This window comes from Pezoporus occidentalis, unplaced genomic scaffold (assembly GCF_034315485.1).
Source record: "Pezoporus occidentalis ecotype Australia unplaced genomic scaffold, CSIRO_AGI_Poc_V1 ctg57, whole genome shotgun sequence".
Classification (NCBI taxonomy): Eukaryota; Metazoa; Chordata; class Aves; order Psittaciformes; family Psittacidae; genus Pezoporus; species Pezoporus occidentalis.
Window position 1 is genome coordinate 5,571,834 of NW_026915910.1, and position 26,195 is coordinate 5,598,028.

General features: G+C 48.0%; 1 protein-coding gene across 2 annotated transcripts in view; it reads right to left on the reverse strand.

Annotated features, from left to right (window-relative positions):
* Positions 1–11,954: 11,954 nt before the first annotated feature.
* BLK (BLK proto-oncogene, Src family tyrosine kinase) overlaps positions 11,955–26,195 on the reverse strand; it is a 44,819-nt gene continuing 30,578 nt past the window's right edge. For both annotated transcript variants that reach the window (XM_062638556.1, XM_062638557.1), the window contains exons 7-13: positions 22,204–22,353; positions 21,573–21,725; positions 20,495–20,674; positions 19,841–19,917; positions 16,045–16,195; positions 13,075–13,206; positions 11,955–12,709 (exon numbers count right to left, since the gene is read on the reverse strand). In XM_062638556.1, the coding sequence (XP_062494540.1) occupies positions 12,501–12,709; positions 13,075–13,206; positions 16,045–16,195; positions 19,841–19,917; positions 20,495–20,674; positions 21,573–21,725; positions 22,204–22,353 (1,052 nt within the window). In that variant the 3' untranslated portion in view covers positions 11,955–12,500. The remainder of the gene's footprint in view (positions 12,710–13,074; positions 13,207–16,044; positions 16,196–19,840; positions 19,918–20,494; positions 20,675–21,572; positions 21,726–22,203; positions 22,354–26,195) is intronic.

Genomic DNA, 26,195 nt, shown 5'->3' on the forward strand with positions numbered 1-26,195 from the left:
AGGTGTGCTTTAGCTGATATTTGATGGTTTGCAGTGCCTGTTTCCCAGTGTTGGGAAACCTAACATCCCCATCCAAGCAAACCTGGCATCCCCATCCAGGTAAACCTGATGGCATAACGGTGAGGAGAGCATGGGCTTCTGGCTTGGGGACAAATCCCTTTCTCCTTCCACAAAGAGTTCAGGTCGGTCTTTTCAGGCAAATGAAATGATACCAAATATTCCATTTGTTTTATTACTTAATCTCACAAGAAGTTGAATAAGGGAATCGTTGATTTATTTCAAGGCAAAGCCATTCCACAAAGAAGAAAAAGCATGAAATTTCATTTTGAAACAGAGGGCAAAATGCTTCACAGTTTTCTCCATTTTTCTTTTTTTCTTTTGGCTGAAACAGCTTGCCAAATTTGGCCTGAACTTTCAAGGAGACTTGATCTGCCAAAACCTGCATTTTTCAGTGAATTAATGATTGTCATGAAAAATTTCTGCCGGCTGAGACAAAATCCAGAGCTGTTTTGAAGTGATAAAGTTAAAATGGTGTAAAAGTCTTCCAGACAAGCCTTTATGGTTAACTTCTTAAAGGAATGCATGTACCTAACTCCCTCTCAAATGACGGAGAGTTAGTGCTTCATTCTTGGATGACATTGGCCCTTCATGCTTATATGGTGACGACTGTTTTAGACAGCAGAAAAGATTGAACCAATGGCCACTGAAAGCAAAGAGTTCACACTTGCTCCATCCCCCCTTGCACAAGGATTTTCACAGACTCTTACAGTGCTGTTTGAGCAGCATTTGGTAGCACACCAGTCAATGCTAAGCGATCTGCCCTTCTCCCTGGGAGCACATTTCTGCAGTTGGCAGGTTTCAAGCCCAGCTCTAGCTGTAAAATGCAGATTCTGTTGAAAAAACCCAGCGACCAGCTCTGCTCTTTGGCCTTGCTTCATTTTCAAATCAAAGAACAGCCTCAGCATCCTCCCTCATCCTCCCTTGTATTTACCTCTTGGCAAAAAGTAAATGCGTATATTTTTCCTAGGACACTGGTATCTCTGCCCAGAACATGCCATGATAGTATTTTTAACTCTGTTTTCTCATCCTTGTTTTTCTTTGTGGAAGAGCCTTGGAATCCCTTGTATTTTTTTTTTTTTTTTTCATCTGCACTCACATCTGCTTTGCCCTTCCCTTCCTCACTCCTCTTGATAAAAGACCCTGGTCTGATTCCAGCCGAGAGCCAAATGTACTGTGCACAGAGCTGGGCAGAAATACCTCGTCTGATTAAATCACCCTTTTTAAATAGCCTGAGCAGTTAATGTCAGCTCTCCCTGCCAAACCATTTCTTGCCTACCCATATCCGTTCAGCAGTGTGGTGGCCAACCTTTCTTGCTCTTGACTTGTGCTGGGAAAAGGCAGCTCACAAGGCAGATGACACATACATAGACGTCCCCTGAAACTATGGGAGGAGGTGTGAGCAAGCAGAAAGAAGCATTGTTGGGCACATCAGGCACTGCATTTCACTGAAACACTGTAGTTTCCTTGCTGAGTGTGGACCCAGTGCTGTGTGAAGAGCTTTAGAGGACTGACTGTTTAGTTGCAGTGTACTGGGGGCTGTACGTGAGTTTGGAGATTTGCTGTGTTGGGACTGTTATGGATAGATATAGGGGAATCTAATAGCCTTCTCCGTGGTGTCTCTGAGGAAAGGCAGAGGGGAACTTGGTGAGGTGGGAGCTACCTGAAGACTGGTGGTGAGGAGCGCAGGGCATAGGGCTTAGGTGGAAAACTTGCTGTTTGGAAGCCACAGGGCAGCGAGGTGTTTGTAGGGGATCAGATGTGTCTTGGTCACCACCAAGGTCCTGCCTTGCTGAGCTCTCAGGACCTTGCAGGTGCTGAATCCCAGAAGGAAGTTTGGAGAAGAAGAAGAGTTCCTCTGGGCTGGCTGTGGTCAGAGGATGACCAGGGAAGGAGAGGCTCTGGCTAAGAACCAGTTTTCTCTTCAGGATGGAAAAGTCTTTTTTTGATTTACCCCTGTTGATACTGATGAAGGATGCACCAGCTGGACTGCAGCAAAGGCTGAGGCATTGTCCTGTGCATGGTGTGTACAGGTTTAAGTGTACTTCTGCATCTGAACTGCAAGCATTGCAAGGCCTTAATGTTTCCTTGTCCTCCTTTGGGTGCAGGCCATTAGCACTAACAGGTGACTGAGCCTGTGGACCAGGGGAAATCCTTTCCCTAAGGTCACAGTGGGTTTACAATCCATATGAAAACAGAGTGGATGTTTATATGGATAGAAAGAGACCCGATTTTACAGCAACAAGACCTTAAAAAGTACACCAAGGCTTTGTAAGGGATACAATCCCTTATGTCTGAGGGAAGGAGATAAATGTGGTCTAGGAGAAATATCCCATGGGAGCTGCTCATCCTGCTGCTAAGGGTATCTGTCACCTTCCTTCAGCGGGTTGGCTCCACTCTCTGGTGAAACACCACCGTGGAGCCATCAGCTTGGAGAGGGGACTCTGGACCAGAGCATCCTGACCTGAGCCCCATTACTGCCCACTTGTCTGAAAGTTCAGCCCTTGCCTGTCTTTCCTGTTCCCAGGAAGAAGTCAAGGTCCCTGTGGCAGGAGAGCCTGACGCAGGCAGCTCCCCCCCCCTGCGATGCTCCTGTGCCTGGGTACAGAACATTCCCATGGGAGGCGAAGGGTGGCAGGGGGGCCATGGTGCAGATGAGAGCTGCCTGTTACCTTGAGCTCCGGGAACAGTTCCGTAGTGAGCAGGGATACAGTTGTTTTGCGCTAGGCTTGTTTTGCCTACTCCAAGCAAGAGGAGGAGGAGGAGGAGGAATGGAGCTGCTGGCAGGGATTGCATGGGAGTCTGCGTTGGAAATAGCCAGCACAGCTGGGCTCTGTCCCATGGCCTTCACCTTGCTGCTTTGCTAGGGGAAAAAGCAAAGGGGGAGACTTGGCTGGGGAGCCCTTTGATTTCTCCTACCTTTATACTTTGGTTTCTTCCCAGGTGGAAGGACTCTGATCCTGCAGCCAAGCAGAACATGATGGATTGGATCCATCCTATTAAGCTCTCTTCACCTTCAGAAAAGGATTCCCATACCCTTGGGAATGGTCCCTGGCTCGTGGTAATTCCTAAACCATGCCTGGGATGCATTTGAGCCAGTGCTAGCCAGACCAAACCAGACCTGTGCCAGACTAAGCAGGATGAACTGTTTGGAGGTTCAAAAGGGATTTTCCATGTTCCAGTGTGAGACAGAGTAATGTGGTGGTTTGCTCTCCCTCCATTCACCTTTGTGACCTCCTCCTGCTTCAGGGGGGACATTGGTTGGGCATTCCCTCTGTGCTGAACCATCCCAGCATCCCATCCTTTCGCATCCAATGGGGGCAAGACTGTGAGAAGCCCTCTGAGTAAAATACAGCCCCTTCCCAGGGCTCAGACCAAATGCATAAGAAAGAAACCAAGGCAGTGGTTTAGAAGCACTTCTTCTCTAGCACCACACACAAATCTGCGCATGTAGAGCACATGCATTAGTGCTTCCACCCCTTCAGTCTTCCCCACCCCACCGTAGCTGACACTCAACCACAAGCTGAGCCTCTCAGCAATTTTGGCTCCGAGCATGCCTCTTCTTCAGGCTGCCAATTCTGAGTAGGGGGATCGGGGGGAAGGGTGTAAATTGCTCACCGAGGATGCTATCACGTCAAGCCCACTGTTTACAAGCTGCTGCCAGGTTATTGAAGATCAGAGAGTCGCTGGGTCTAAACACAGCTACCTCTGGAGTGCAGCATGTCGAGGCTGGTTGATACATGTCCACCCACTGCCCTTGGGTTGACCTTTAAGACCTCGGAGTTATCAGAGGGAAGCGGCCATGCGGTGGGGCTGGAGGACCACCTACCGTGCGACGTGAGCTGTGTGGCGATCCTGCACAGCTCAAAAAGAGGAGATCTAGAGATACAGTCTACACTGGGGGCTCCTGGCCTATATAGATCCAGGGAGGGGAACCAATATGAGTAGCTAAACATGATCTAAATCATTACCAGTCCATAGGGCAGAGGTGCTTTTTGCCAGTCTATCAACTTGGGCTGATGAATCTCCTCTCTAGTGTTGGCCCATGTAGGGAGGTGGCTCTGTCTGCCAGATGAAAACCAGTGCTGGTTATTTCAGGCAAAATATGGCTTAGTGGATATATCTGTATTAGTAAACTCAACACAGCCAGGAATTTCATCATCAGCACTACTAACCTGTTGACATGCTCCCAGCATCAGCTTGGCCCAGCTCAACCATCATAGACCTAAACATTCCCTGGGCATGAGACTGGAGACAGCACACACCAGGGACCGTTCATAAAGCGTATTTTGGGTCTGTCCACCCTTTTCTGGAAGCTGAGAGAATTTAATAGTGTGGATATGGCCAGAGCAGGCTAGCTGGCCTCAGGATCAGAGAACAGGCCAGGGACTTCTTTTAGCTTACCAGCACAGCTGTAATGAGTAAGCTCAAAAGTTTAAGGTACTAAAGAGTCAACACCATCCAGAACAGCCCTACCAGTGTTAGTCTTGCAGAAGGGAGGCTCTTGAGGTCCTTGGTTGAATATGGCAAAGGCAAAGGTTGTTAGATGAAGATGCCAAAAGCATGGTGCTGGCAGAGAAGGACGGTCAGAGCACACCCTTGCTGTAGGGCAGAGTTCAATTGGAAGGACAGAAGGGCTTGTTGTGATATTAATTTCTGACCTCCTGGATGGGACAGGCTAGTCATTCTGAAGGTTTGATCTGGACAAGAAAGCCAGGGCAAAGGCTCTCACATTTGCCTGTTCTGAGTAACTATCAGCTGAACATCCCTCTGCTTGCAAGAGCACACGATGCAGTCAAGGTTTATCCCTATGGCTTGGAGGTTCTCTGTATTCTTCCTTTCTTCTTTGCAAGGGTGATGTCCTTTTAGCAATGGACACTGCCCTCATAGCTCTGGCTTCACCCTTCCTAATACATCTCTATGAGTGAGCTAGGGGCTTGGTTGAGACCCCTAGCTTGTGGAGCAGAGGAGAGCAGCACACCATGCGTGTAGGGATGATTGGGAAGAAAGTCTGTTGTTGCTCATATATCATTAGTATTTAGTAGAGGGGAACCTGTAGGCAAGGCCAGATCTTATTTCAGGGTTTCTTCCCAAATAAAACATGTGAGCTCAGCTCTGGGCTGGGTTCCTATATGCCACTCTCAACTTGGAAATACACTGAAATTCCTGCTCTGGAGTTCCTCTGTTTGCTCAGAGCTCCCCGGCAGGAACTCAAATTCCACAAAACCTGACTGCAGTCCCTATTAACATCATACACAAATGGATGCAGATATGTGAGCACCAAACGCCAGCAGAAGAAGATAGGTCCAAACTAGGTGCGCTCATTCCCAGACACCAAGATGACTGGTCAAGCTGGTCCACATGAACAGCCCCATTCTTACATGCACTGAAACTTCTTCACAGTGTGACCGTCTTACCATGTTAATTGTTTTTATCCTCCAAAGACTTCACTATGAGCTGGTAATATCATCCCACTTTCCTGTTATTGCCTGCTGACCCTTAATGGAGAAGTGATGACCATCACAATGTCTAAATCCAGAAGCAATAATGTTTCAGGCCCTCATGAGGCCAAGAGAGGTGTTTTGTTAATACCTGAGTTGATCATCAACATGAGAGCTAAGCAAGGTACCCCATGCTGAGGTCCACATTTGGCAGACTTGGCTGCCAAAAAGACTCAGCCCCTTGACTTTCTTCCAGGGAGTTTTCTTTTGCACATCACCCTGAAGAATTTCCTCAAGAGTGGCATCTTTGGGAAGGAAAAGCCAGAATGAAAGGCAAATCATCCATCCAAATCAGGTGTTTTAGGAAATGCGAGTGAATGAACTGTGTTCTCAATGTGGTGGGTCCTTGCAGTTGGATTATTTGTCGTCTAATGTGTCCTCCAATCTGAAGCATTTTCTGCATCTGGGACATTAGTAACATCTCTTTCAGCTCCTGTAATAAGGGCTGCGTTCATATTACAGACTTTCCCTGAGGAAAGGCATCCATGGGTTCCTTCTTTTCAGCTGCCCATTTCCTTGAAGTTCAAAGGAACATAATACCTCTGTGAACTTCACCCTTTTGGACAGAGGATTGGGGCTACAGCAAGAGACATTTTCCTCCCTCATGGGGTGGCCTGAAGCCAGCTTCTCTCAACCTCATCCTTTCCAGCCCTTCCCCTTTGTGTAGGAGAGTTGTAGCGCAGGAGTTTCACGACAGTGGCTATTCTCCAAGGCAGTAACCACTGGGCTGGGTATTTAGCATTCCAGTTATCCAGGGTTTGCCCCAGGAAGTCCACCAAACCTGTAGATTTTGTGTTATGAGTCTGTCCTACCCCTCCTTTGTGGCTGTTTGTTGATCCCAAGAGTGCCTGACAGCTTCAAGTGAGCATATTTGCTGTGAAAACGACTGGTATATCAGGGAAACAAGGAGTTTTCCTTGGGACCAAATTTTGGTGCATATGTTACAAAGAAACAAGCTACCTGAGCATCAGTGCTGCACAGGGCAGGGGATGCTTTCTTGGGCTATGTACCAAACTGGGATTGGGGCCCTGATTCCCTTTCCTGGTGGGCAGACCAAAGCATGCCCAGCCGATGATAAAGGACTGACCACAACAAAGCTCCCATCTCTCTGCTATGGCTGGCTTTCTGCTATCTCCACCCTGCGGCTTTAGCCAGCCCTGGAGAAAGAGAAAAGAAAGATAAGAAGGCCAAGGGGAGGGATCAGGTGAGGACGAGTTTAATATAGATTTGAAAGGCTGGGTGAACTCTTTTGCTGTCACAATTATGACCAGCAAAACATCTGGCTTGGGTACAATGGGGCATTCAGAAGCTGGTGGTGGGAACTGGGGGCTCCAGGGAGATGCTCCTCTTTCCCACTTTGCAGGTATAGAGCTGGAGCTCAAATTTAAGGCAGAAAGGGCGAGCTGGCTGCAATCCCTTTCCTTATTACTGTAAGGATATCAAGCACAGGATCCCTCACTTCCAAGGGGAGCTGGATTCCCTGACGCCATCTCCCAGGACCACGAGCAGGCCACGAGCTGTCCCTTCTCTCTAATGCTGAATAAGCTGCTAATTTTAACTGGGAGTGACCTTGAACATATCATCGGGGAAAGAAACTATGGAGAAAAAAAGTCTGGAGGCAGCCTAGAAAAGGAGCACCAATGCAGATCACAGCCCATCTCCAGTGATGGGCAATTGCAGATGTCATGGGCAGAAACAGGGGGTAGGTGCAGCAAGCGCCCTGGGAGAGCAGAGGAAGGAACTCAGCAGGGATGTTGTTGTAATACCTGGCTCAAATCACTGATGGGTGAGCAACTATCCAGACTGTTGCAGTCCTGATGCCTGCAGCCCAGCAAGACGGAAGGGACACATCCCACAAACCTCTCTGGAGCAGCCATGGGCCCTAAACATATAAAGAAAATGGTCCCCTTGAGCCTCATTATCCATGGAGGGATTCCCTGGCTTCTGGAAGAGATTGGATGTTGCACTGAGCGGCTGGTTGGGATGGAGAGATCTTTCCTTGGGCAGATTTGCTGAGGACTCTGCTTCACATCTCTGCTCTCTGGTACCCACTCAGCCTGTCTGTGACACATGGCCTCTCCTTCAGTCAGGGGGTGCTCAGGGATGTCCATCCACCCTTTCCAGACCCAGCCTGGAGCTTTACCAGCCCTTGGGGATGCTCTGAACCAAGACTTCTGTTTGGAAGAGCAAGCCAGATGTAGTCTGCCTCGGCTGTAAGCCAGCTGCCTGGCCAGGGATGGGGCCCTCCTGGTGCAGAAGTGGTGACTGTTTCCTTTGGTGGGGCAGCTCGGAGACCAGAGCTCAGCGTGGCAGGACACTGATGCCCTTGTTTGCTCTGCAGTATTTGCCAGGGGATATTTGCTCTGCTGTATGTGGGTGGAGGTAAAAGAGCAAGGTAAGGGCTCCTCACCACCTCCCTTCCCTGGGGGCCCTGCCTCGCTCTTTGGTGATAGCGTGGCAAGCTCCAGGCACCCTGTTCTGTAAGGAGCAATGGGGACACTGGGATCCTAACATCATCCTGGGAGAGGTGCTGAGCTCCTGGCAGTGGCAGCATGTACTGTTGGTGAGGCTGTGCCTGTTCTGCTCAGGACCAAACAACAGCCTACCATGGGATGGCTTTGAAAAAGCTTATTTCCCAGGCCATGGCTTTGATACATTGCCACTTTGCTTTACACCGTTGCCAGGGTCCCCTGCTAAAGTATGCAGACCTCTCTGTGATGGGCAGCCTTCTTCCCAGAAAGGAGAGCAGCTCCCCAGTTAGCCAGAGATCTGGGAGTGTAATGGACTTTTCATCTTTACCTCTGCCCTGGATGAGTCCTGCACACACAGGGTTGCAGTGTGAGCCGAAGTCACAGTCACTGGGTGTTAATATAGCATAGGGAGAAAGAACAGGGTAGAGGAGCCTTACTTGAGAAGCCCTTGGTCTTTATGCCATGGGTAAGACCGTACACTCACTTCTTCTCCCTTCTCTGCTCTTCCGTTTCAGCTAATCTTGTCCTGCTCTGATTTGAACCCAGATTCTGAAAGACATACAGGAAAGCCTATAGTGTATGCTATGCTTAGTATTCTATTAGACATGAGAAAATCCACTTTGCTATGACTGCCTGGGTTATGGGCAAAGCCTCAGCTGGAGCTCACACCCTACGAGACATCAGAGAAGCCTCCTGATTTCCTCAGTGCTGATGCTCCCGGCACCCTTGCCCTCTCACTGGTTTTCCTTTGCTTTCCCTCTCACTCCCACCTCTCACCCCTGAGCACCTGCTGATTTTTCCATGCCTGTCTCAGCCCGTGGCCGTGGCTCCAGGTTTCCAGGTGCACTCTCTGCTTTGCTAAGGTGTCACTGTGTGCAGCTAATGCCTGCAGAAGGTTTTGTGCTGCAGCCATGGGGCTATTTCTAAATCTGTAATGTGAAGAACTAAGAAATACCACAGAAACCTTCCCTCCAGAGCCTCAAACCATTTGCAAACAGGGTGTTACTGCAGATGAGCTCAACACCAACAGAACACCAGGCATTAGCTGCACAGCCGAAAGAGGATGGGGCATGCAAAAGCTGTAGCAAAGACTGATAACAGAGGCCTGTGTCTTTCTATATGAGAATTGGAAAGAGCGTTCCAGTGGTCTTTAGAGAGACCACCTGGCACCTGGAGGTGAAATGAAAGGAATGTCATGGTTGTTATGCAAGATCCGTATCATTAGGTATTACTTTTAATCCTGGTCTGGGCCATTCAGAGAGTTCATACTCTGTCTATGCCAGGAATTGCCTCTTAACTGTTTAAAACACCTTGCACAGCCCAATGCCTGCACAAAATAAACATCATGCTCTTTTTGGGTAGCTTCACAGAGTCCTTGTAGCTGAGCTGTTTGCATGAGTGATAGGGTCCCTGCTACAGACAGATCACAAATCACAAACTGAATTTGAGAGCCTGCATCACTTTTACCACCTTTCCCTTGCTCTAAGACTGGAGCTCACCCATGGTGAAGAGACACCTCTAGGGCTGCCAGAGGTATGGGGATAAAGGGGCTCTTGCAGAGCTTGCTGGGGCCAGAGACATCCTCAACTACAGCTGCATCCTGTGCTGCAGGTCACAGGAGGTAGCATCTCACTCCTCCCCTGGGTTTCTGACTGAAGTCCTTGATGTATGTGTCAATAGGAGACACTGGAGTACAGGTCCTTTTCTGTCCAAACTCTGCTGTAGCAGAGCCATGGGGTCCTTTTACTAGTGGGTTTGGTGGCTGTTGTGTGAAACCATGGCTGCTCAAGGAGCTCATGGTACCTCTCCAACCCCTGGAATGCCAGTGAACAACACCCAACAGATGTTTGTGCAGCATGCACAGAAAAGGCTATGGTGGCCAGTGCTCAGTGTGCACAGCTTGCGGCCTCTTTGTTATGTCCACCCTGGGCTTGGCCACTTGTTTCTATTGGCCATAAAATTACCCATTTTCTTTCTAAATTGAGCTGCAATATTTGACTCTTTGGCCTTTGGTGATAACGCAATGCACAAGTGCTTAGCAGACACCCTATGACTCTTCCTCCTGGTTTGTTCCAGCGCAAATTATCCAGTTTTCAGTTCAATCCCATTTTTTACAACAGAAGCCAAGGAGTCAAATATCTTTCAACTCTTCTCAGTAATAGAAAACTGCAAATCCTGCATGGAGTTCCTGGTACATGTGAGGGTGATTTCTGATGCCTCACAGAAATGCTGTGGTGGAACCTTCATCTGCTTCCACGAGGAGCAAAACTGCCCATGGCTCTGCTGTGGAAGGCAGTTGCAGATCAGGTGTGTTATGGGTGGGATAAGAAAAGAGCTCTGAGACACCTGGGGTTGATTTGCCTTCATGTTTGGATGCTTCAGGAGGCTGAAATCCTACCTCGTGAACACAGGAGCCTAATGCTCTTTTCCACATCCTGAGGTTTCCCATCCAGCTCCAGTGCAGTCCTAGAGGGATGCAGGCCTCCAACCACCAGCCCTGTGAAAACATCCTGGATAGCCTAGGGTGTCTCCACTGGATCAAGGATTTCTGAGGCTGGATCATCTCACACAGTTCCCTTTCTCCTGCGTCTGGGATACTTGTTTGCTGCTATTAAAACCTCCTTCCCCCCCCGCCTCCTCAGGAAGCAAGGAATGACATTTCCAAGCTATGCAAACCAGCCATCTCCAGAGACTTCGGCCTCCTGTTAATGCTAAACCTGTTCCCTACATGCTCTTTCTCCCAGCTGTGGGTCTGCGAAGGAGGGATAAACAGCATTTGAAGCCAGGCAAAATGCTGTTCATGCTGGCACAAGTACATTTTCCCATCTGGAACACTTGAGAAGTAATGCTGGCATCATGGTGGGGGATTTTGTCTCATCAAAGGTGACAGACAGGGGCATTACAGACTGAAGATCAAGTCCTTGGACTGAATATAGCTGCCAATAGCCCAGTTGTCTTTACAGATTTGTTATGAATCTTCTCAAGGCCAGGTTGATGAGGTTTGGAGCAACCTGCTCTAATGGAAGGGGGTTGGAACTGGATGAGCTGCAAGGTCCCTTCCAACCCAAACCATTGTGTGTCTCTATGATTCTCACTCCTTTTTCTTCCTAGGCAGCACTGGTGTGCACAGGGCACTCTGTGTCATGTGTTCGTGATGGTCAGGTATTTTTTCTGGCACACAGGTCATCTCTACTGTTTCTTTCTCATAGCATCCTTGTCACACTGTGGAAAGCACCCTTTACAGAAGGACTCAAAACCTGGTTTATGGGGTAAAAATCAGCACACGAAGCATCCTGGGGAGATGCTGCTCAGCGCCATGACCTGAATGATAGTCCACCTGGATCCCAGCCTGATGCTCACTCCTGTGGTCCTAACACCCCTTCAAGTGTGCCATCTGTACCTTCTTTCTTCATCCTTCCCTCCACAGACCAGTGCAGCTGCTGACTGGAGACCACCCTGCATCCTGATGTAGGCATTCCCCCTGGAGATGTGGGTCAGAAATGCACCAGAAACCGGGAAAGTGGCATTTGAACCCTCCTGGTGCTGGGTGTGGAGCAGGACCCGGCATGGGGCTGGCATGATGCATCAGAAGCCTGTGCAGTGAAGAGCTCGGCCAACCAAGGAGGGTGTTTTTCTGTTTCGAAGTTATTTTAATACGTGTATTTTGCGTTCCCCCGCAGCAGTTGGTGCAGCCGCCACCCGGATTTATGGGGAAGGAGGGACATCTCGTGGCCACACCACGAACATCTCTCCTACCTCCGGGCTCCAGGGACACGCACCCGGGCATCCCCCGTTCCCGCCCCACGGTACCACCCCAGCATCCTCCCGCGCTGCCAGTGGAGCCCCATGGCCTCTCCCCTTCTTATCCATGGGCTGGGATGGGCACGGGGAGCACCCTGCAGCCTGAACGAAGAAATGGGAAATGGTCGTATCCAGTTGTTTATTATTGACTTAGGGCAGAGGGGTGGCACCACCTGGAGAGATTGCACCAGAGCTTGAGGACCTGGTGTGGCCCAAGGAGGTGCAGACAGGACATGATCCCACCCCTGCCCATGGTATGAAATAGGCTGTAGTATTGCCACCAGTGGCATCAGAAGGAGGGGGGAGATTGTGCACCCCCCGTACCACCACCCCGACCATGTTCCCCTCTTCCCAGGGCTGCAATTGCAGGGCTGAGGGTCTTTTCTGTATCCAGGTGTGTCACAAAGGAGTTTGCTCCCCTCTGTGACAGAAGCAGTGTCTGCAAAGTGGGTACAGGCCTCCAAGGTGGATGAAGAAGGAGCTGCACCATCTCTTAGCCACCTCCTTTGTCCCTGTGATAAGCACAGAGCTGGCAGCATCCACCTTCTTTGCGTCCCTCCTGATTCCCTATCTCCAAACGCATTGTGGTGGCACACAGGAGAAAGGGAAAGGCCTGAACTGAGCCATCGGAGGGTGCTGGTTTTCCCCCGGGTGCTGGCAAGACGGTGGGTTACTGCTGAGGCTCTGCTTCGTATTGCTGCTCTGTGGAGGTATAGAAGTCCTCAAGGACTGACTGCAGGTACTCGAAGGTCGGGCGCTCCTCGGGCTTGTTTCGCCAGCATTTCAGGATGATGTTGTAGAGCTCCCCGGGGCACATGTCCGGGCAGGGCATGCGGTAGCCCCGTTCCAGGTTGCGAATCACCTCGGGGTTGGTCATCCCTTAAGAGGAACACAGCCGAATAGGAGTTATTCATCACCCTGAGGGTGAATCTCAGTGCTCCTGGAGGCTCACATCCAGGCAGAGATGGAGGGGTATGAGGGACTGTGATGCTGGGCCACAGCTGGGAACCATCCCTTCAGGGCTGCAATTCCCCTTCCATCCCCCTGTCCCCTCCCTGACTCCCTTCTCTAAGTCGTATCTACCTTAGGTTCATGGAGCTTAGGAAAGGAATCCCATCATGAAGAGACAGGCGTGCATGCCTGGGCACACGTGTCTACACTTGGGTATGTGCCTTCAGGCATAAAGCAGTGCTAGATACTTTGAAGACAACACACACTCCTCCCATATTTGCCATGCACTATACCTGGGTAAGGGATCCTGCCGTAGGTTATGATTTCTGTCAGGAGGATCCCAAAGGACCACACGTCAGATTTGATGGTGAAAACTCCAAAGTTAATGGCTTCTGGTGCCGTCCATTTGATCGGGAATTTTGCACCTGTCCAGAGGAAGCAAAGCAAAATAGCAAGTGGAGGAACAGCATCTCCCTCTGCTCCCACAGGCATGGGCAAGCTGTTCCTCAAAACTGAGCCCTGGGTCCTGCAGGTTGTTGACTGTGTCGGGGGGCTGTGGTGGGACTTCTTATTGAAGGAACTGTGGCAGTATGGAGATAACATCACAGTTCCTTCTATTTATTTTCCTTCTAGTATTTAGGTGAGCTCCTAGGCAGAAGCTCTTCCCTGTGAGGGTGCTGAGGCCCTGCACAGGTTGCCCAGAGAAGCTGTGGCTGCCCCATCCCTGGCAGTGTTCAAGGCCGGGTTGGATGGGGTTTGAAGCAGCGTGGTCTAGTAGAAGGTGTCCCTGCCTGTGGCAGGGGGTTGGAACTGGGTGAGCTTTATGGTCCCTTCCAACCAAACCATTCCGTGGTTCTATGATTCTGTGATAGGGCCAGAGGGAGGTAATTGTTGCCTGTCTCCTGTTTTCACTAAGATGTCATTTCTACTTAGCATCTCTTTGCCTTTCTTGGTTCTTTTTCCATTGTAATCAAGGCTATTTCATCTTAAAATACTTTTTCACATGTATATGCTCATAAACATTCCTCGATACCAATACACAGAGGCCAAATAATGAAAAAACTTAGTGCCTTATGTAACTGATAATGCGAATACTAAAAGAACTCTAGGTAGACTATTTTGCTGATGAAGTTAGAGGAATATGCATTCTTATAACATCTTTACATCTCTTGTGTGTTTAGTGATGGGGGATCTCAGGAATAAAGCCAGGAATGGAAGGATAGCTGACCCATGCTCGCTGAGGGTACGATGCTGGAGCGATCCATGCTTGCAGCAGCCCTTGAGCATCCATCAGCACTTATGACAGACCCATCACTCTTTATGTAGAATGATGCCATGAGGAACCAGTGGGTTTCTGTGTGTCTGTGTGTCTGTGCTATTCAAACACACAAACTGTGTGTCTGTGCTATTCAAAGCTAAAGCCTCAAGCAGCTTTATTTGAGGATGACAGTAGGACTTTATTCTGAATGAAGGAAGGAGTCTGTTTTCAGGAAAAGTGCATAAACAATACAGCAAGTATAAATTCTCCAGTTCTTAAAGCTTCATGCATCTATCAAAAACAAATGAAGCCCCATTTTATTTTGTGCACTAAGTTCTTGTTATGCACTCTGCGGACAGCAATGACCATTTTGCAATGGCCATTTCTGTTCAGCTAAGGCCAAAAAAACCTCAAACCCAAATGCCTTTGATAAGTAGGAACTGAATGTGTTAAAGGCTGCAGAGGAAATCACATTTTTATTTGTATATATACTTTCAGGACTGAAGGCCTAAATGCAGTGTATGAAATAAGTGCCTTTGTTCTTGCACATCATTCTCTGACAAGTACACTGACGAGGCTTGGAAATGCAATCTATGAAGTGAAAATTGTTCAAAGTAGATAGAGGGGCAGTTGTTTTTTCAGATTAAAGCTAGCTGGAAAAATGCTGATAGGAACTGTTTTCCACTGGAAATGTAGTTCCTTTGGGTATGTTAACAGAATTATACTGATTTCACCAGAACTCCTCTTAAGGATAAAAACTGCCTTAAAAAAATCACAGTAATCTCACAGTACTACTTCATGCCATTACACAAGTTACATTTTCAAGCTTTTACTACTTTGTAATAAAGCAACTAAGTCTGGCATAAGTGGCATCTACTAGAAGATTTTCAACTTTTGGAAATCTGTCCTCCTCTAGAGTTGGGATGAAGATAAATCTTCCTATAAAAAAGTACTCTGTGGTAAGGAAATTGAATAGATTATTTTTTCTTATAAGATAGGAAACTTTCCATTTGCTGTCCCAAAATACTTTATGATACATGCATTTCAACATGTAAAACTATTTCAATCATTTCTGCTTGTTTCCCCGATGACCTATAACATCTCTTCGCAGTCTGGCTTACGTGATCTCCTAACTGACCTTAGAGTCAGAGGTAAGCACAGAGAGAAAGCTGCTGCAGAGGAACTCGACTTAACTCTGTTGTCAAATGGCTGTAGATGGACTTCTGCACCACCCAAAGCAGCTACCACCTCTCATGGCCATGCTCTCCTGTCCACCTCCCAGTCAGGTATTCAGGCCCAGCAAGGGGCTTGGCCTTGCAGGTGGAGTTATAAGGAGATTTCACATTAACATGGGAAACACCTGGTTTTGTGTGCCTTTGGTTTGGTTTGGTTTAGATGCTCAAGGTACTTTGTTCTGACAAGAAATACCTGCCCAGCTGCCAACCTTCTCCTATGTTTTGTAAGTTGTCCCTTTGTTATTGAAGGGACCTGGTCTGGGCTGGGTTTGCCTGGAACATCTGGAAGCTGCCATCAGGTCCCGATTTGTGGATCCAGCTTCCCTCTGCAGTGCAGTGACTGAGTTACACTGCTATTTCCTTCCCTTTGGGCTGACTCACTGAGAACACGTAGGCACAGGCAGCAGATTTTGTTAGTGGAGGTCAAATTTCTGCAGTGACACAACCTGAGATTCAACAGGACTGCCCCAGACACTGCCAAAAGGCTTTTTTTCCCTTTTCCTTCTGCAAATCTCACTTGCTCTTTATTGTCCCTATGTACTGCTGCCTCTCATAGGGCTCAATTTTTTGGCTCTCTGTCTTGCTCTTCCTGCTGCCTGGGTGCTGACAATGGCAGCAATGGGGGCTTGGGTCTCATGCCATTGGCAGTGGTGGGTGCCCTGTGCCTGGTTCCAGCCCTTGGATGCCCCGTATCCTGGCACGTTTTCATGGCAGGAGGATTAGAGCTAAGGGCAATGTGCTGGTGAAGCAATGCTGGGAATGACACCCACCTTCTTGTGCCAAGTATTCGTTCTCGATGATCCTGGCGAGGCCAAAATCAGCAATTTTGCAGCAAAGTGTCTCTGAGACAAGGATGTTGGCAGCTCTCAAGTCACGGTGGATGGAGTTCATGCGTTCGATGTACGCCATTCCCTCTGCCACCTAGGAGAGGAGGAAGAGGCTGCCTTCATCAGTCACCTCCCCATGACAAGGTACCCACCTTTATAAAACCAGATCATGTGTATAGGGCTGCTCATATGCCTCCATGGGCATAGACATGCATGCTCCATGGATGGATGGATGGACAGATAGATCAGCAGAGAGATAGATAAAAAGGTAGACAGATACATACATACATAAATAGGTATACCCATGTATGTGTATGTTCAGCTCTACCAGTATACACCTGGCAACCAAAAGCTTTAAGCAGACAAGTCAAGCAGAACAGAAGCATCACTCTCTCAGAAGTTACAGCCCTGAGTCGTGCCTGCTGTAACACACAGAAAGTTGAAGGAAACCTGAAACCACATCACTGGATTCCTGGTTTCTGCCACAAGACTCTCCTCTCCAGTTGGTATTTTCATCACAAACAGCCCAGATTAAATATGCCAATTAAAAAAAAACCTCTCACTCATCCACCCCTCAGTTACAGTAGCAAAGTCCAGATCTAGGACAGCTAGATGCTTTTCAGTAGCCTTCTCTGTTCTTCCTCACTGTTCTGCTTTGGGATGGGGAGGACACCCCTGGGGATCCCTCCACAATAAAACTGAGACTTATATTTTTCTTCCCTGTGCTGGATCCAGACTAGGACCCAGAGCACAAAACAGTTCTCCCCTCTGATACCTACAGGATGCATTAGAGCAGAACACCCAGATATCCATCAAAATCTGACTGGGATAGACAGTATTCCAGTTCTGTTGTCTTGGGCATGCGCTGCCTTCTTTAACCATCTCCAGACTTTGCTTTGGGATGTTCTTTAATCATCTCCAAACTTTGCTTTGGGATGTTCTTTAACCATCTCCAAACTTTGCTTTGGGATGTTCTTGCTCCCAAACTCATCTTGTGGTGTTTAGCTCCTTGGAGCAGGGAGCAGCCCTGGGGCGGTGCCTGGTGTGTGATGAGCCTGTATAAATGATGACAGCAATCCTTTATTGCTGGGTGCTGGGACATGTAGAAAACAAAGATTGCAAAGTTGCTCTATCAGTCAAGTCTCAGATTTGGGTTAGGCATTTATCAGGAAGGTGAGTGGATGTGTGCAATCTCTTCTAACAATGGTTAATACTCATTAAAGATTTTATGTGTCTGTGGGTGAGGGCAGAGCTATTTTCCACTTCATACAGATTCACATCAGCATCTAGACTTACATGTGGTTTTAAACAGGATACCAACACATACTTTCCAGTGCTGTGTTTCTAACCTGTGTCAACACCCCTTCAGCGCAGTGCTGTTTGCTTCAGTGGAAAATGGAAGAATTGATGTAATTTCCTGTCCTGATGTTAACGAGATAGTACCCTTCGATGGGCCCGTTCCAGCCCAGAATGCTTTTGAGCATGCACCCTTGAGATTGGCCACAGGATCTAGTGCATCAGCCCAGAGATGTCTAATTTTAACTCTGATGGATACTATTGGATCCAAAATTGTGCTCAAGAGGGTTGTGTGTCTGTTGGGCTGTGATGTCAGCCCAGCACCGCAGATGAACTGATTGCAAAATAGCCCAAAACTTGCCCTTTTCCTCTTCCTCCCCTGGGAGTTACTTTGTGAGTGTTGGAATCCCTGCCCTGAAGAGGCGGTGCTGGTGAGAGGGGGAATGGTGAAAGATGTCCTTCCGATTGACACCCATGCCTTGAGGGATGGGTAAAATCCTTCCTATCCCATGATCTGTGGCTGGCTTCGGTGGGTTACTGTGTTGTTGGGGTGTGTGAGTTTGGTCCGTGTTCAGCTACTCCAGGCCAGGATGCTGCAAAGAGCATAAAGGGATGTGATAGGGGTGTGCAGGGTGAGTGTATCCAGGTGACCATGGAGAGGTGATGTCCATGTGCAATTGCTCAACTCTAGTGATGATGCCCGCTGTGGGGACTATTTGGGCGTTGTAGTGGGTTTCTGGCCAGCTCAAGCCATGCGTGCAGTTACATTCAAGGCTTCAACCCTTGATTCAGAGGGGAGGTTTGGGTGCACAAAGTTGCCCTGGGATGGGTTTCTCCCATGTGTTCCTGCAGCCAGCGTGTTATCAGACTTCTACTACCCTCATGCCTGGTACAGGGAAGATCATTGACCTCTCCCCAGACACTTCCATACTCCTGCCTCAAAATGCTTCATTACTCCACATGCTCAATGCAACTCCCAGTGTTGAGTTAAATAAAAGCATGAATATTCATACTTCTGCTGCTGCTGCCTCAAAGCTCGGTATAATGTTGGCAAACAGCTTTGCTCTGGGTCATCCCTGTGACCACAGCTGAGTGCAGGTTGCTCTGGCTATGGCACTTTCCTGCTGCATCAAAATGCATCAAACCAGTCTCTGTGGTAATGATGTCACTAAAACCAAGGGCTCTGTAACACAAATGGATTTGGACCATTCTGCTTAGCATCAGGAATTTAAAACAAAGAGTAGGAATGAAAGAGTGAAAAAGGGAGGAGGGAAGTAGGGAGGTAAAGAAAGAAAGTGGGAAGGAAGGAAACAGTTAAGGAAAAGATACTAAACAGTGAGAGTGCAGTTGGCCCCATAATCTCTCACAAAGATAAAGCTGCAGATAAGGAAGACTTATCAGTAGTGAAGAGAAAAGGTACTGAAACATCTTCCTCTGCTCACTTCATAGGGGTGCAGAGGAAAATAAAAATGGCAGATGGGGACATTGCTTTAAAGCATTTAAATATTTTCATCCTGGTTAAAGCAAGAAGGAAAATTTTTTGCTGCCATATAATGTTTGCTCCAATCTTAAGATTCTCCATTTTTTAATACGCTATAAAATAGGTCTGTATGATGGCTGGAGCCAAGCAGCCAGCCTTTACACATTGCTTGCTGCCAGACCTGCACATCAAAATAGCTGCATTCAACCATGATGCCGACGCTTTGTGGCCTTTTCCCAGTATTTCCAAAATTATCCTAACTCTGCTCTGGGTGAGCCAAACTCTGTCAACAGGAGTGGAGCCAAACTCTGTCCACTAGGACCAAAGTGGAGTGATTTTGCCAATCTCAGCCTTCATGTACAACTTGTTGCCAAGATGCCGCCAGTCTGGGGTTTCTCTGATTTTGACCTGTTTGAGTTTAGATGTACTTTTAGACTGAAATATTACAGTGCAGGTGCAGCTATTAACATTTACAGGCTGGGGATGCTCAGAGTGAACAAACTCTACAAAGTCAAAGTTTGTTCTCATAGGAAGCAATATTCACAGATCAGAGTGTCAGAACATCCCTTATGCCTTATCAGGAGGGAAGAACTGCTGAAAGCCATCATGTCTCTACACTGAAAGTCTTTCCCTTAAGCTTTTTCTTCCTTTTTGGTAAAAAGAGAAGCAAACTTACTTCCTGCTCAGCAAACCAGAAAAACAAACCAAAACCAAACCCAAAACCTAAAAACCAAGCCCCAGTTCTCTAGCACTGCATTAAGTTCCCCTGAGTCTGTCCTAAGGGCCAGCAGAGCACTGCCGAGCTGACACGCACATCAACACGAGAGGGCTGAGAGAGAAACCCTGCGAAAGCACACCAGGAGGTGCTGTTTTCCTCCATGAAATAGACGCTCTGTCAGACTTGCAAGCGTTTCAATAACAAATCATGGCCTTGAGCCTGTTTCCCAGAGACTGTTCACTGACCTGAGCAGACATATCAATGAGTTTGGGGAGGTTCAGTTGGCTTCCTTCTTCTGTCTTCAAGTAATCCAGCAAACACCCTGCAAAAGAGGAAAGGCTGCTGTAACTCTTCTGAGTAAGTCTACACATTTGCTTTCTCTGGTGCTTCTCAGAATATATGCAGCCAATCTGCCTGCATCTTAGAGAAAATACAAGGAATCACAATGGTGTCTGCTGGAGAATCTTCCATTAGGAAAGTTCCCAAATGGAGGTGATTTTCCCCCTTTATTTTGCACAGACCTTTTGCAAACTGCTGGGCATTCATCACTCAAAGCCTTATAGACAAGAGGAGCAAAAGAAAGGACAATTTCACCATGAGGGGAGTAAAAATCTGAAACAAACTCCCAGGAGGAACACTGGAGAGGAGAACTTTCCTCTTCAAACGGAGCATCATTGTCTTGTGAAGTAGCTTTTGAAATATAAGACCTCAAGATGCAGGATTTCATTACCCAGAAAGTCCCTCCCAGTACTAGAAACAGACTTCTGGATCACTTAGTCCTTCTGCTTACAGACAGGAGGCAATGCTCTCCTCCCACCCCTATTATGCATGGGAGTACCAGCTAACTCGTTGACCTGATTTTACAGAAACCCAACAAAAACCTCAGTGAGGCTCTTTACCATTGGCCATGTACTCTGTCACAATGTAAATTGGCTGCTTTGTGACTACCGCATATAGCCGGACCAGTTTGTTATGCTGGAGCCTCTTCATCAAGTTTGCCTCTGCCAAGAAGGCGTCAGGATCCATGCTGCCCTCCTTCATGGTCTTCACAGCCACCTTGATGTTGTTCTTGTAATAGCCTGTAGAGAAATAATGATGCATTGAGGAATTTTGGCATCTCTACTGGCTCTATCAGGCTGTGCAACAAGGATCAGGCAGCAGAAAAACACAGCAACAGCATTCAATCTCATAAAGAAACACATGGTAAAACTTGGTGCCAGAGGGTTCAGACAGCAGGTATGAAAGGAGAAGGGACAGACACAACACAACCATTCATCTGTGTGGCTTCATTGGGGACCATCCCTGCTCTGGGTTATGGACACCCATGCAATGAGCCCATCCTCACACAGTCCTCCCAGCCTTGCAAGACTCTGGATGAAATCCCTGGGTCCCCCCAGGGATTATGTTCTCATAATCCAAATGCCATAGAAAAGCCAGGACTCTGCAGTCCACCAGTAGACTCAGCCTGGTCCTGTCCACAATCTCAATTGCCAAGGCAAAAGCTGACCACAAAGAGGACAACAAAGGAAGCTGACCTCACCCCACTTCCTCTGCCACCGATTAGCAGTGGGCAGGAAGGCATAAGGGATTCAGATCTAGGTTATAAAGTGGGACAGGGAAGCAGAAAAAGTGGGATAATGTCACCAAGCTACCCTGCTGTGTGTAACTGAGGATGCTACAACCAAGCTCAGGATTCCCAGGAATAATGAGATCACGTCTCAGGAGATGAGTATATAGTTATTTCAACACCCATCACATGTATCCAGCCTGCAAAACCCTTGCTCAACCACTGATCAATGCAAACACAGCCTGTCTGGTCCTTCCCAGGAGTATGGCATCTACTGCTGTATGTGTACTTATAAATATGTGTTCATACTTTAGGATTCCCATGACCAGACTAGTCTTGTCTTAAGGAAAGAAGACTTTCCATCTTCTCTGTTTATATACTTCTTTCCTGGAATGGGGAGTTATACTTACCCATCCATACTTCCCCAAACTGCCCACTGCCAAGTTTCTTCACAAGCTTCAGAGATTCCCGTGGGATCTCCCATTCATCCTGTGCCCAGGGTCTCTGGGGAACCAGGGATATGCAGGCAGTTGTGAGGCGCTGGCACAGGCCATCCCCTTTCTCTGTGTGAGGACAAAGTACAGGATGTTTCAATGGGATGGCAGAGCTAACCTCCTCCTCCATCTACACATGTTAGGAAGAAGTCAACCCATGGGAAACCTCCACAACCACACAAATGTTTCAGCCATAGGGACCAAGGGATGCAGAATGGACCCAGTGAAAGGAGAAAGCTCAAAGGGAGCCAGAGAGGAGCAAATTCTCCTGCCCAGCTAGTTCAAACCCTGCTTCCCAAGCATCCTTCCTACATATCCCTTCAGCATTCATCTCTTTCCTAATGGAAGACACTGTCTGGTTATAGGGTTGGGGATAGACCTCACACTCACAATGCTCTAGGATGAAAAGCAGGACAGAGGTGCCCAGGTTCTTCTTGTAGGAGAACACCTGGTCCATGGGAGTCAATGGAGTGGTGGTGGTGGCTAGCAAGCCCATCCTCCCTCTACCCACATGCCCATGTTCTGCTAAGAGACAAACCCAGCTTACGGCTGTAATGATGGATTAGCTCTGGTAGGCTGGAGAAAGTCATCCTGGGGGAGATATAATACCCCCCACCATCTAAGGAGCGGATCCTGTAGTGTTTGATGATGTCCCCATGAGCAGAGTCGCTGTCTCTCACAGACAAGGAATAGGCACCTGGAGAATCACCAGAAGAAAGAACTGTGAGAACAAGCAGAACCCTACTCGGGGACCAGCTACCTCCCAGCCTACAGCTGAAGATACCTCTCTCAGCCCTTGCTGTTGCCTTCCCAGGCTGCAAAGCTACAATCTTCCCTCTCTCAGACACAGGTGGAGAAGATAAAGGTTCATTAGAGCTTAATTGGTCCTGTGGAGGCTTCATTGAGCAAAACTTGCCTAACCCTTGGCCAACAGCCCCAAGGAATCAATATAAATTAATAGCACATCTCCAGCCAGAGCAATCAGATACTTATGTTGTGATAGTCCTGCCACAGCTCTGTATCTCCCACCTGAGCTCTGTCAACAGCATCACCTCATCTGGATGAAACAAGTGACTGTAGGCTCACCAGCCTGTAGAAACAAGGAGCTGAACCACCCTACCAGCACAGCCAGGGCTTCAGTTAGTGGGAGAGGTAAGGTCAAGGGATATGTGCTCCTTCCCAGCTTTATCCAAGGTCCCTGTAACCCTGTTATCCACTATAACCCCTATACCAAGGTCAGTGGTTTACCTGGGAAGTACAGAAGGGGGATTCAGGAGAATTGTCTTGTTCAGCCATAAACTTGTGACTGTGGGTAAACCACATATAGAGATTCACATCTAGATTTATGTGCCTTTTGACCTCAAGGGAGCTGCTTAATGATCTGCCCCTCCAACCTGCTATTCTCTCCTTGTAATGGGTTTATAATCTGAACCATAAGATTGGGGGTTTTGTACACAAAAACATCACCAGATGTTGCTACAGAGCAGCAGCTTCCAGCCTGTGTCAGTGTCAATTTCAATGCAGTTTAGCAGGGATTCTTTTTTTTTCCCATTGTCTGGATCATATTTCCGGAGTAAGCTGTTACAAGCCTGCTGGGCTGTTAGAAGTCTAATACGTCACCCGGGTAGATAGGCTGCCTTTTTAATGCTTGAAAAGGCAAGGCTATTTATGTTAAAAAGTATGTATCTGTCATGTAGGATCATAAGCAGAAGTGGGGCCTTCCACAGGGACTCTGAAACCATAATCCTGACCGTGAGGAGAAAATCCACTAAAACGTAACTCTCACTTGCTGCTGTTTCTCCATAGCAGCACCAGCAGTTCCTTACACTGAGGCTGCAAACCTCTGTTTTAAAAGTAACAGAAGAAAACTACCTCTGTGGATATTTGCTTTGTTGGTGAGGCACTGGAACGGGTTGCCCAGGGAAATTGTGAATGCTCCATCCCTGGCAGAGTTGAAGGCCAGGTTGGACAGAGCCTTGGGTGACATGGTTTAGTGTGAGGCATCCCTGCCCATGGCAGGGGGGTTGGACCTTGATGATCTGAAGGTCCTTTCCAACCCTAACTATTCCATGATTCTATGATTATAAATCTTTACAAGCAGAATTTGGGATGGTCTAAAATTTTTCCAACCACTAGGACATCATCTGGGGGACGGAGACCAGACTGGGAGATAAGGTGGCCTAATGTTCATAGAAGATCTGCTGGATTAAATGCAGTTCCAGGGAACCTGAAGACAGGAAGCATACAGCCTCAGCGTGGTGGGGTCCTTCTCAGCAGAGGATGAAATTCTTTCCTTCACCATGAGTGTCAGGCAGAAGACAAACTGAGAAGCCCTTTTGGCTCTATCGGTCCTGCAGCTCAACGTCTTAGATGCATCCATGAAGAATCTTCAATGGGCAAGAAAAAAGTCAAGGGAAGGGTAAAAGAATGGCTCATTTTTGCAGCCTATGTCTCAGTGACCAAAGGTCACTACTGAGCTAAGTATGTCTTTCCCAGGGAGTGATCTTTGGTCCCTAGTGGGTGCAGAAAGATGCTGCTAGGGCTAATGTCCACATTGCTCAGCACAAGTCCTGCTAGAGTTGATCAGCAGCATTCACGCTCCCTAGCACTTGGTCCCAGACCCCCTCTGGCTCCTCTGTGGTACCTATGTGTGCAAAATTATTATTGTTATTAATGTCCATTATTCATAGAATCATAGAATAGTTAGGGTTGGATGGGACCTTAAAATCATCTGGTTCCAATCCCCCTGCCATGAGCAGGGACACTTCCCACTAAACCATGTTACCCAAGGCTCTGTCCAACCTGGCCTTGAACACTGCCAGGGATGGAGCATTCACAATTTCCCTGGGCAACCCATTCTAGTGCCTCACCACCCTTACAGTAAAGAACTTCTTCCTTATATCCAATCTAAACTTCCCCTGTTTAAGTTTTAACCCGTTACCCCTTGTTCTGTCACTACAATCCCTAGTGAAGAGTCCCTCTCCAGCATCCTTGTAGGCCCCCTTCAGATACTGTAAGGCTGCTATGAGGTCTCCATGCAGCCTTCTCTTCTCCAGGCTGAACAGCTGGAGAAGAGAAGATTGTTGTTGAGGATGCTGACATTATTTTAATTTCAAAATGATTGAAATAATGTGCAGCCCATCAGATCTGAGCTTCTATGGCACAAGTCCAGGAGGGTGCTTTGCATGCCTGGGATGTGGCTTAGGGTATGTGTTTGATTTTTACAAGGCAAGGCCTGGTAGAGGAAAGAGCCAAACATGGTGTGAACCCAGCTGCACTGACAACACACAGCACCGCAGAAGGGAGGGCAAGAATTAAGAACTAACACATGTACAAGGGAGTGCACTGGGGATGAGAGTCAGGAGGAGAGGAGACCTGGTCTGTTTGGTAGTGTGGTTGCACCCAAAATGCCTGCTCTCCACCTTTCCAGACCCCACTGACTCTTTAAACCCCTTTCCATCTTTCAAACCAGTGATGCACAGCATGCAGCAGTGACAGGAGCTCCAGACACCTTCCAGCCCAATCTATCAGCTGTCTACTCCCAAAGTGAATACTTATTCTGTCATTAGAGTTAATGACTGTATTTTACCCCAGGTCAGAGTTTAGTTTTCTGGAGTGAGTGTGGTAAAGCTTTCCCTGTCATTCACCGTGGACCAGTACAGTTCCCTTGGGAGCTGCAGTCTAAAGCCAAAGCACTGCGGCTGAAAAGCTTCAATTCTCTCTTCTCCCAGGAACAGCAGCAAAAGAAGGATGTTAAGTGGAGCCAGACAGATAGCAGGACTCCTAATCTCCCCCAGTGATAGCCAGAAGGAGTTCTAGCTCCTCAGCCAGAAGGGACATTCTCCTGTCCCACAGCCCTGCATCGCATCCTGGCACAGACCTGGGCTTGACAGCAGCTCAGAGCACAAACAAATCTTGCTCTGGGCAGCTCTCGGTGTCAGACCCTCCTCTTCTGGGTCTGGGATCCCTGAACCATCCTGCAAGGGGTCTCAGGTTCTTTGTTTTCAAAGTGTGGCAGTTTTGTGTGGAAAAGAACAACAGAAGATGTAAAGGGTGAGATTAAACTTGCATCATACTGAGGGTTGACTCAGTCACCTAAACATATGAGTCAGGTACTGCTTGAGGTGCTCTGGGACATCTGCATGGGCTTGGCAGATATGGTGCAAAACCACATCTCTGGTGGAGAACCTGGAGATGACCCTAAGATGTTCAGGTTTTGGCAACCAAATAAAGCCCCACTGGCTATGGTGGGAGTTCAGGCAACTGCGTGATACATGAGGTATCTGCATTTTGATGCCTGCGTCTCAGGCCAAGTCCCAGCATGTGGGGCATCTCCTGCTCATCAGGGTCTTGAATCCTTCCCTATGGGAAACACAGGAGCTCAGCTGAATGCAGCAGCTGAGCTCTGAGACCTCTCCTGCTGGGAGCATGGACACAGCAGTCTTGCTGCTTGCCAGGGCTTTGTGGCTCGGCACAGCAGTGTGACTGTGCTCCTGCAGGTTTCAGAACGAGTATTACTGAGGGGAAGATTTGTGTATT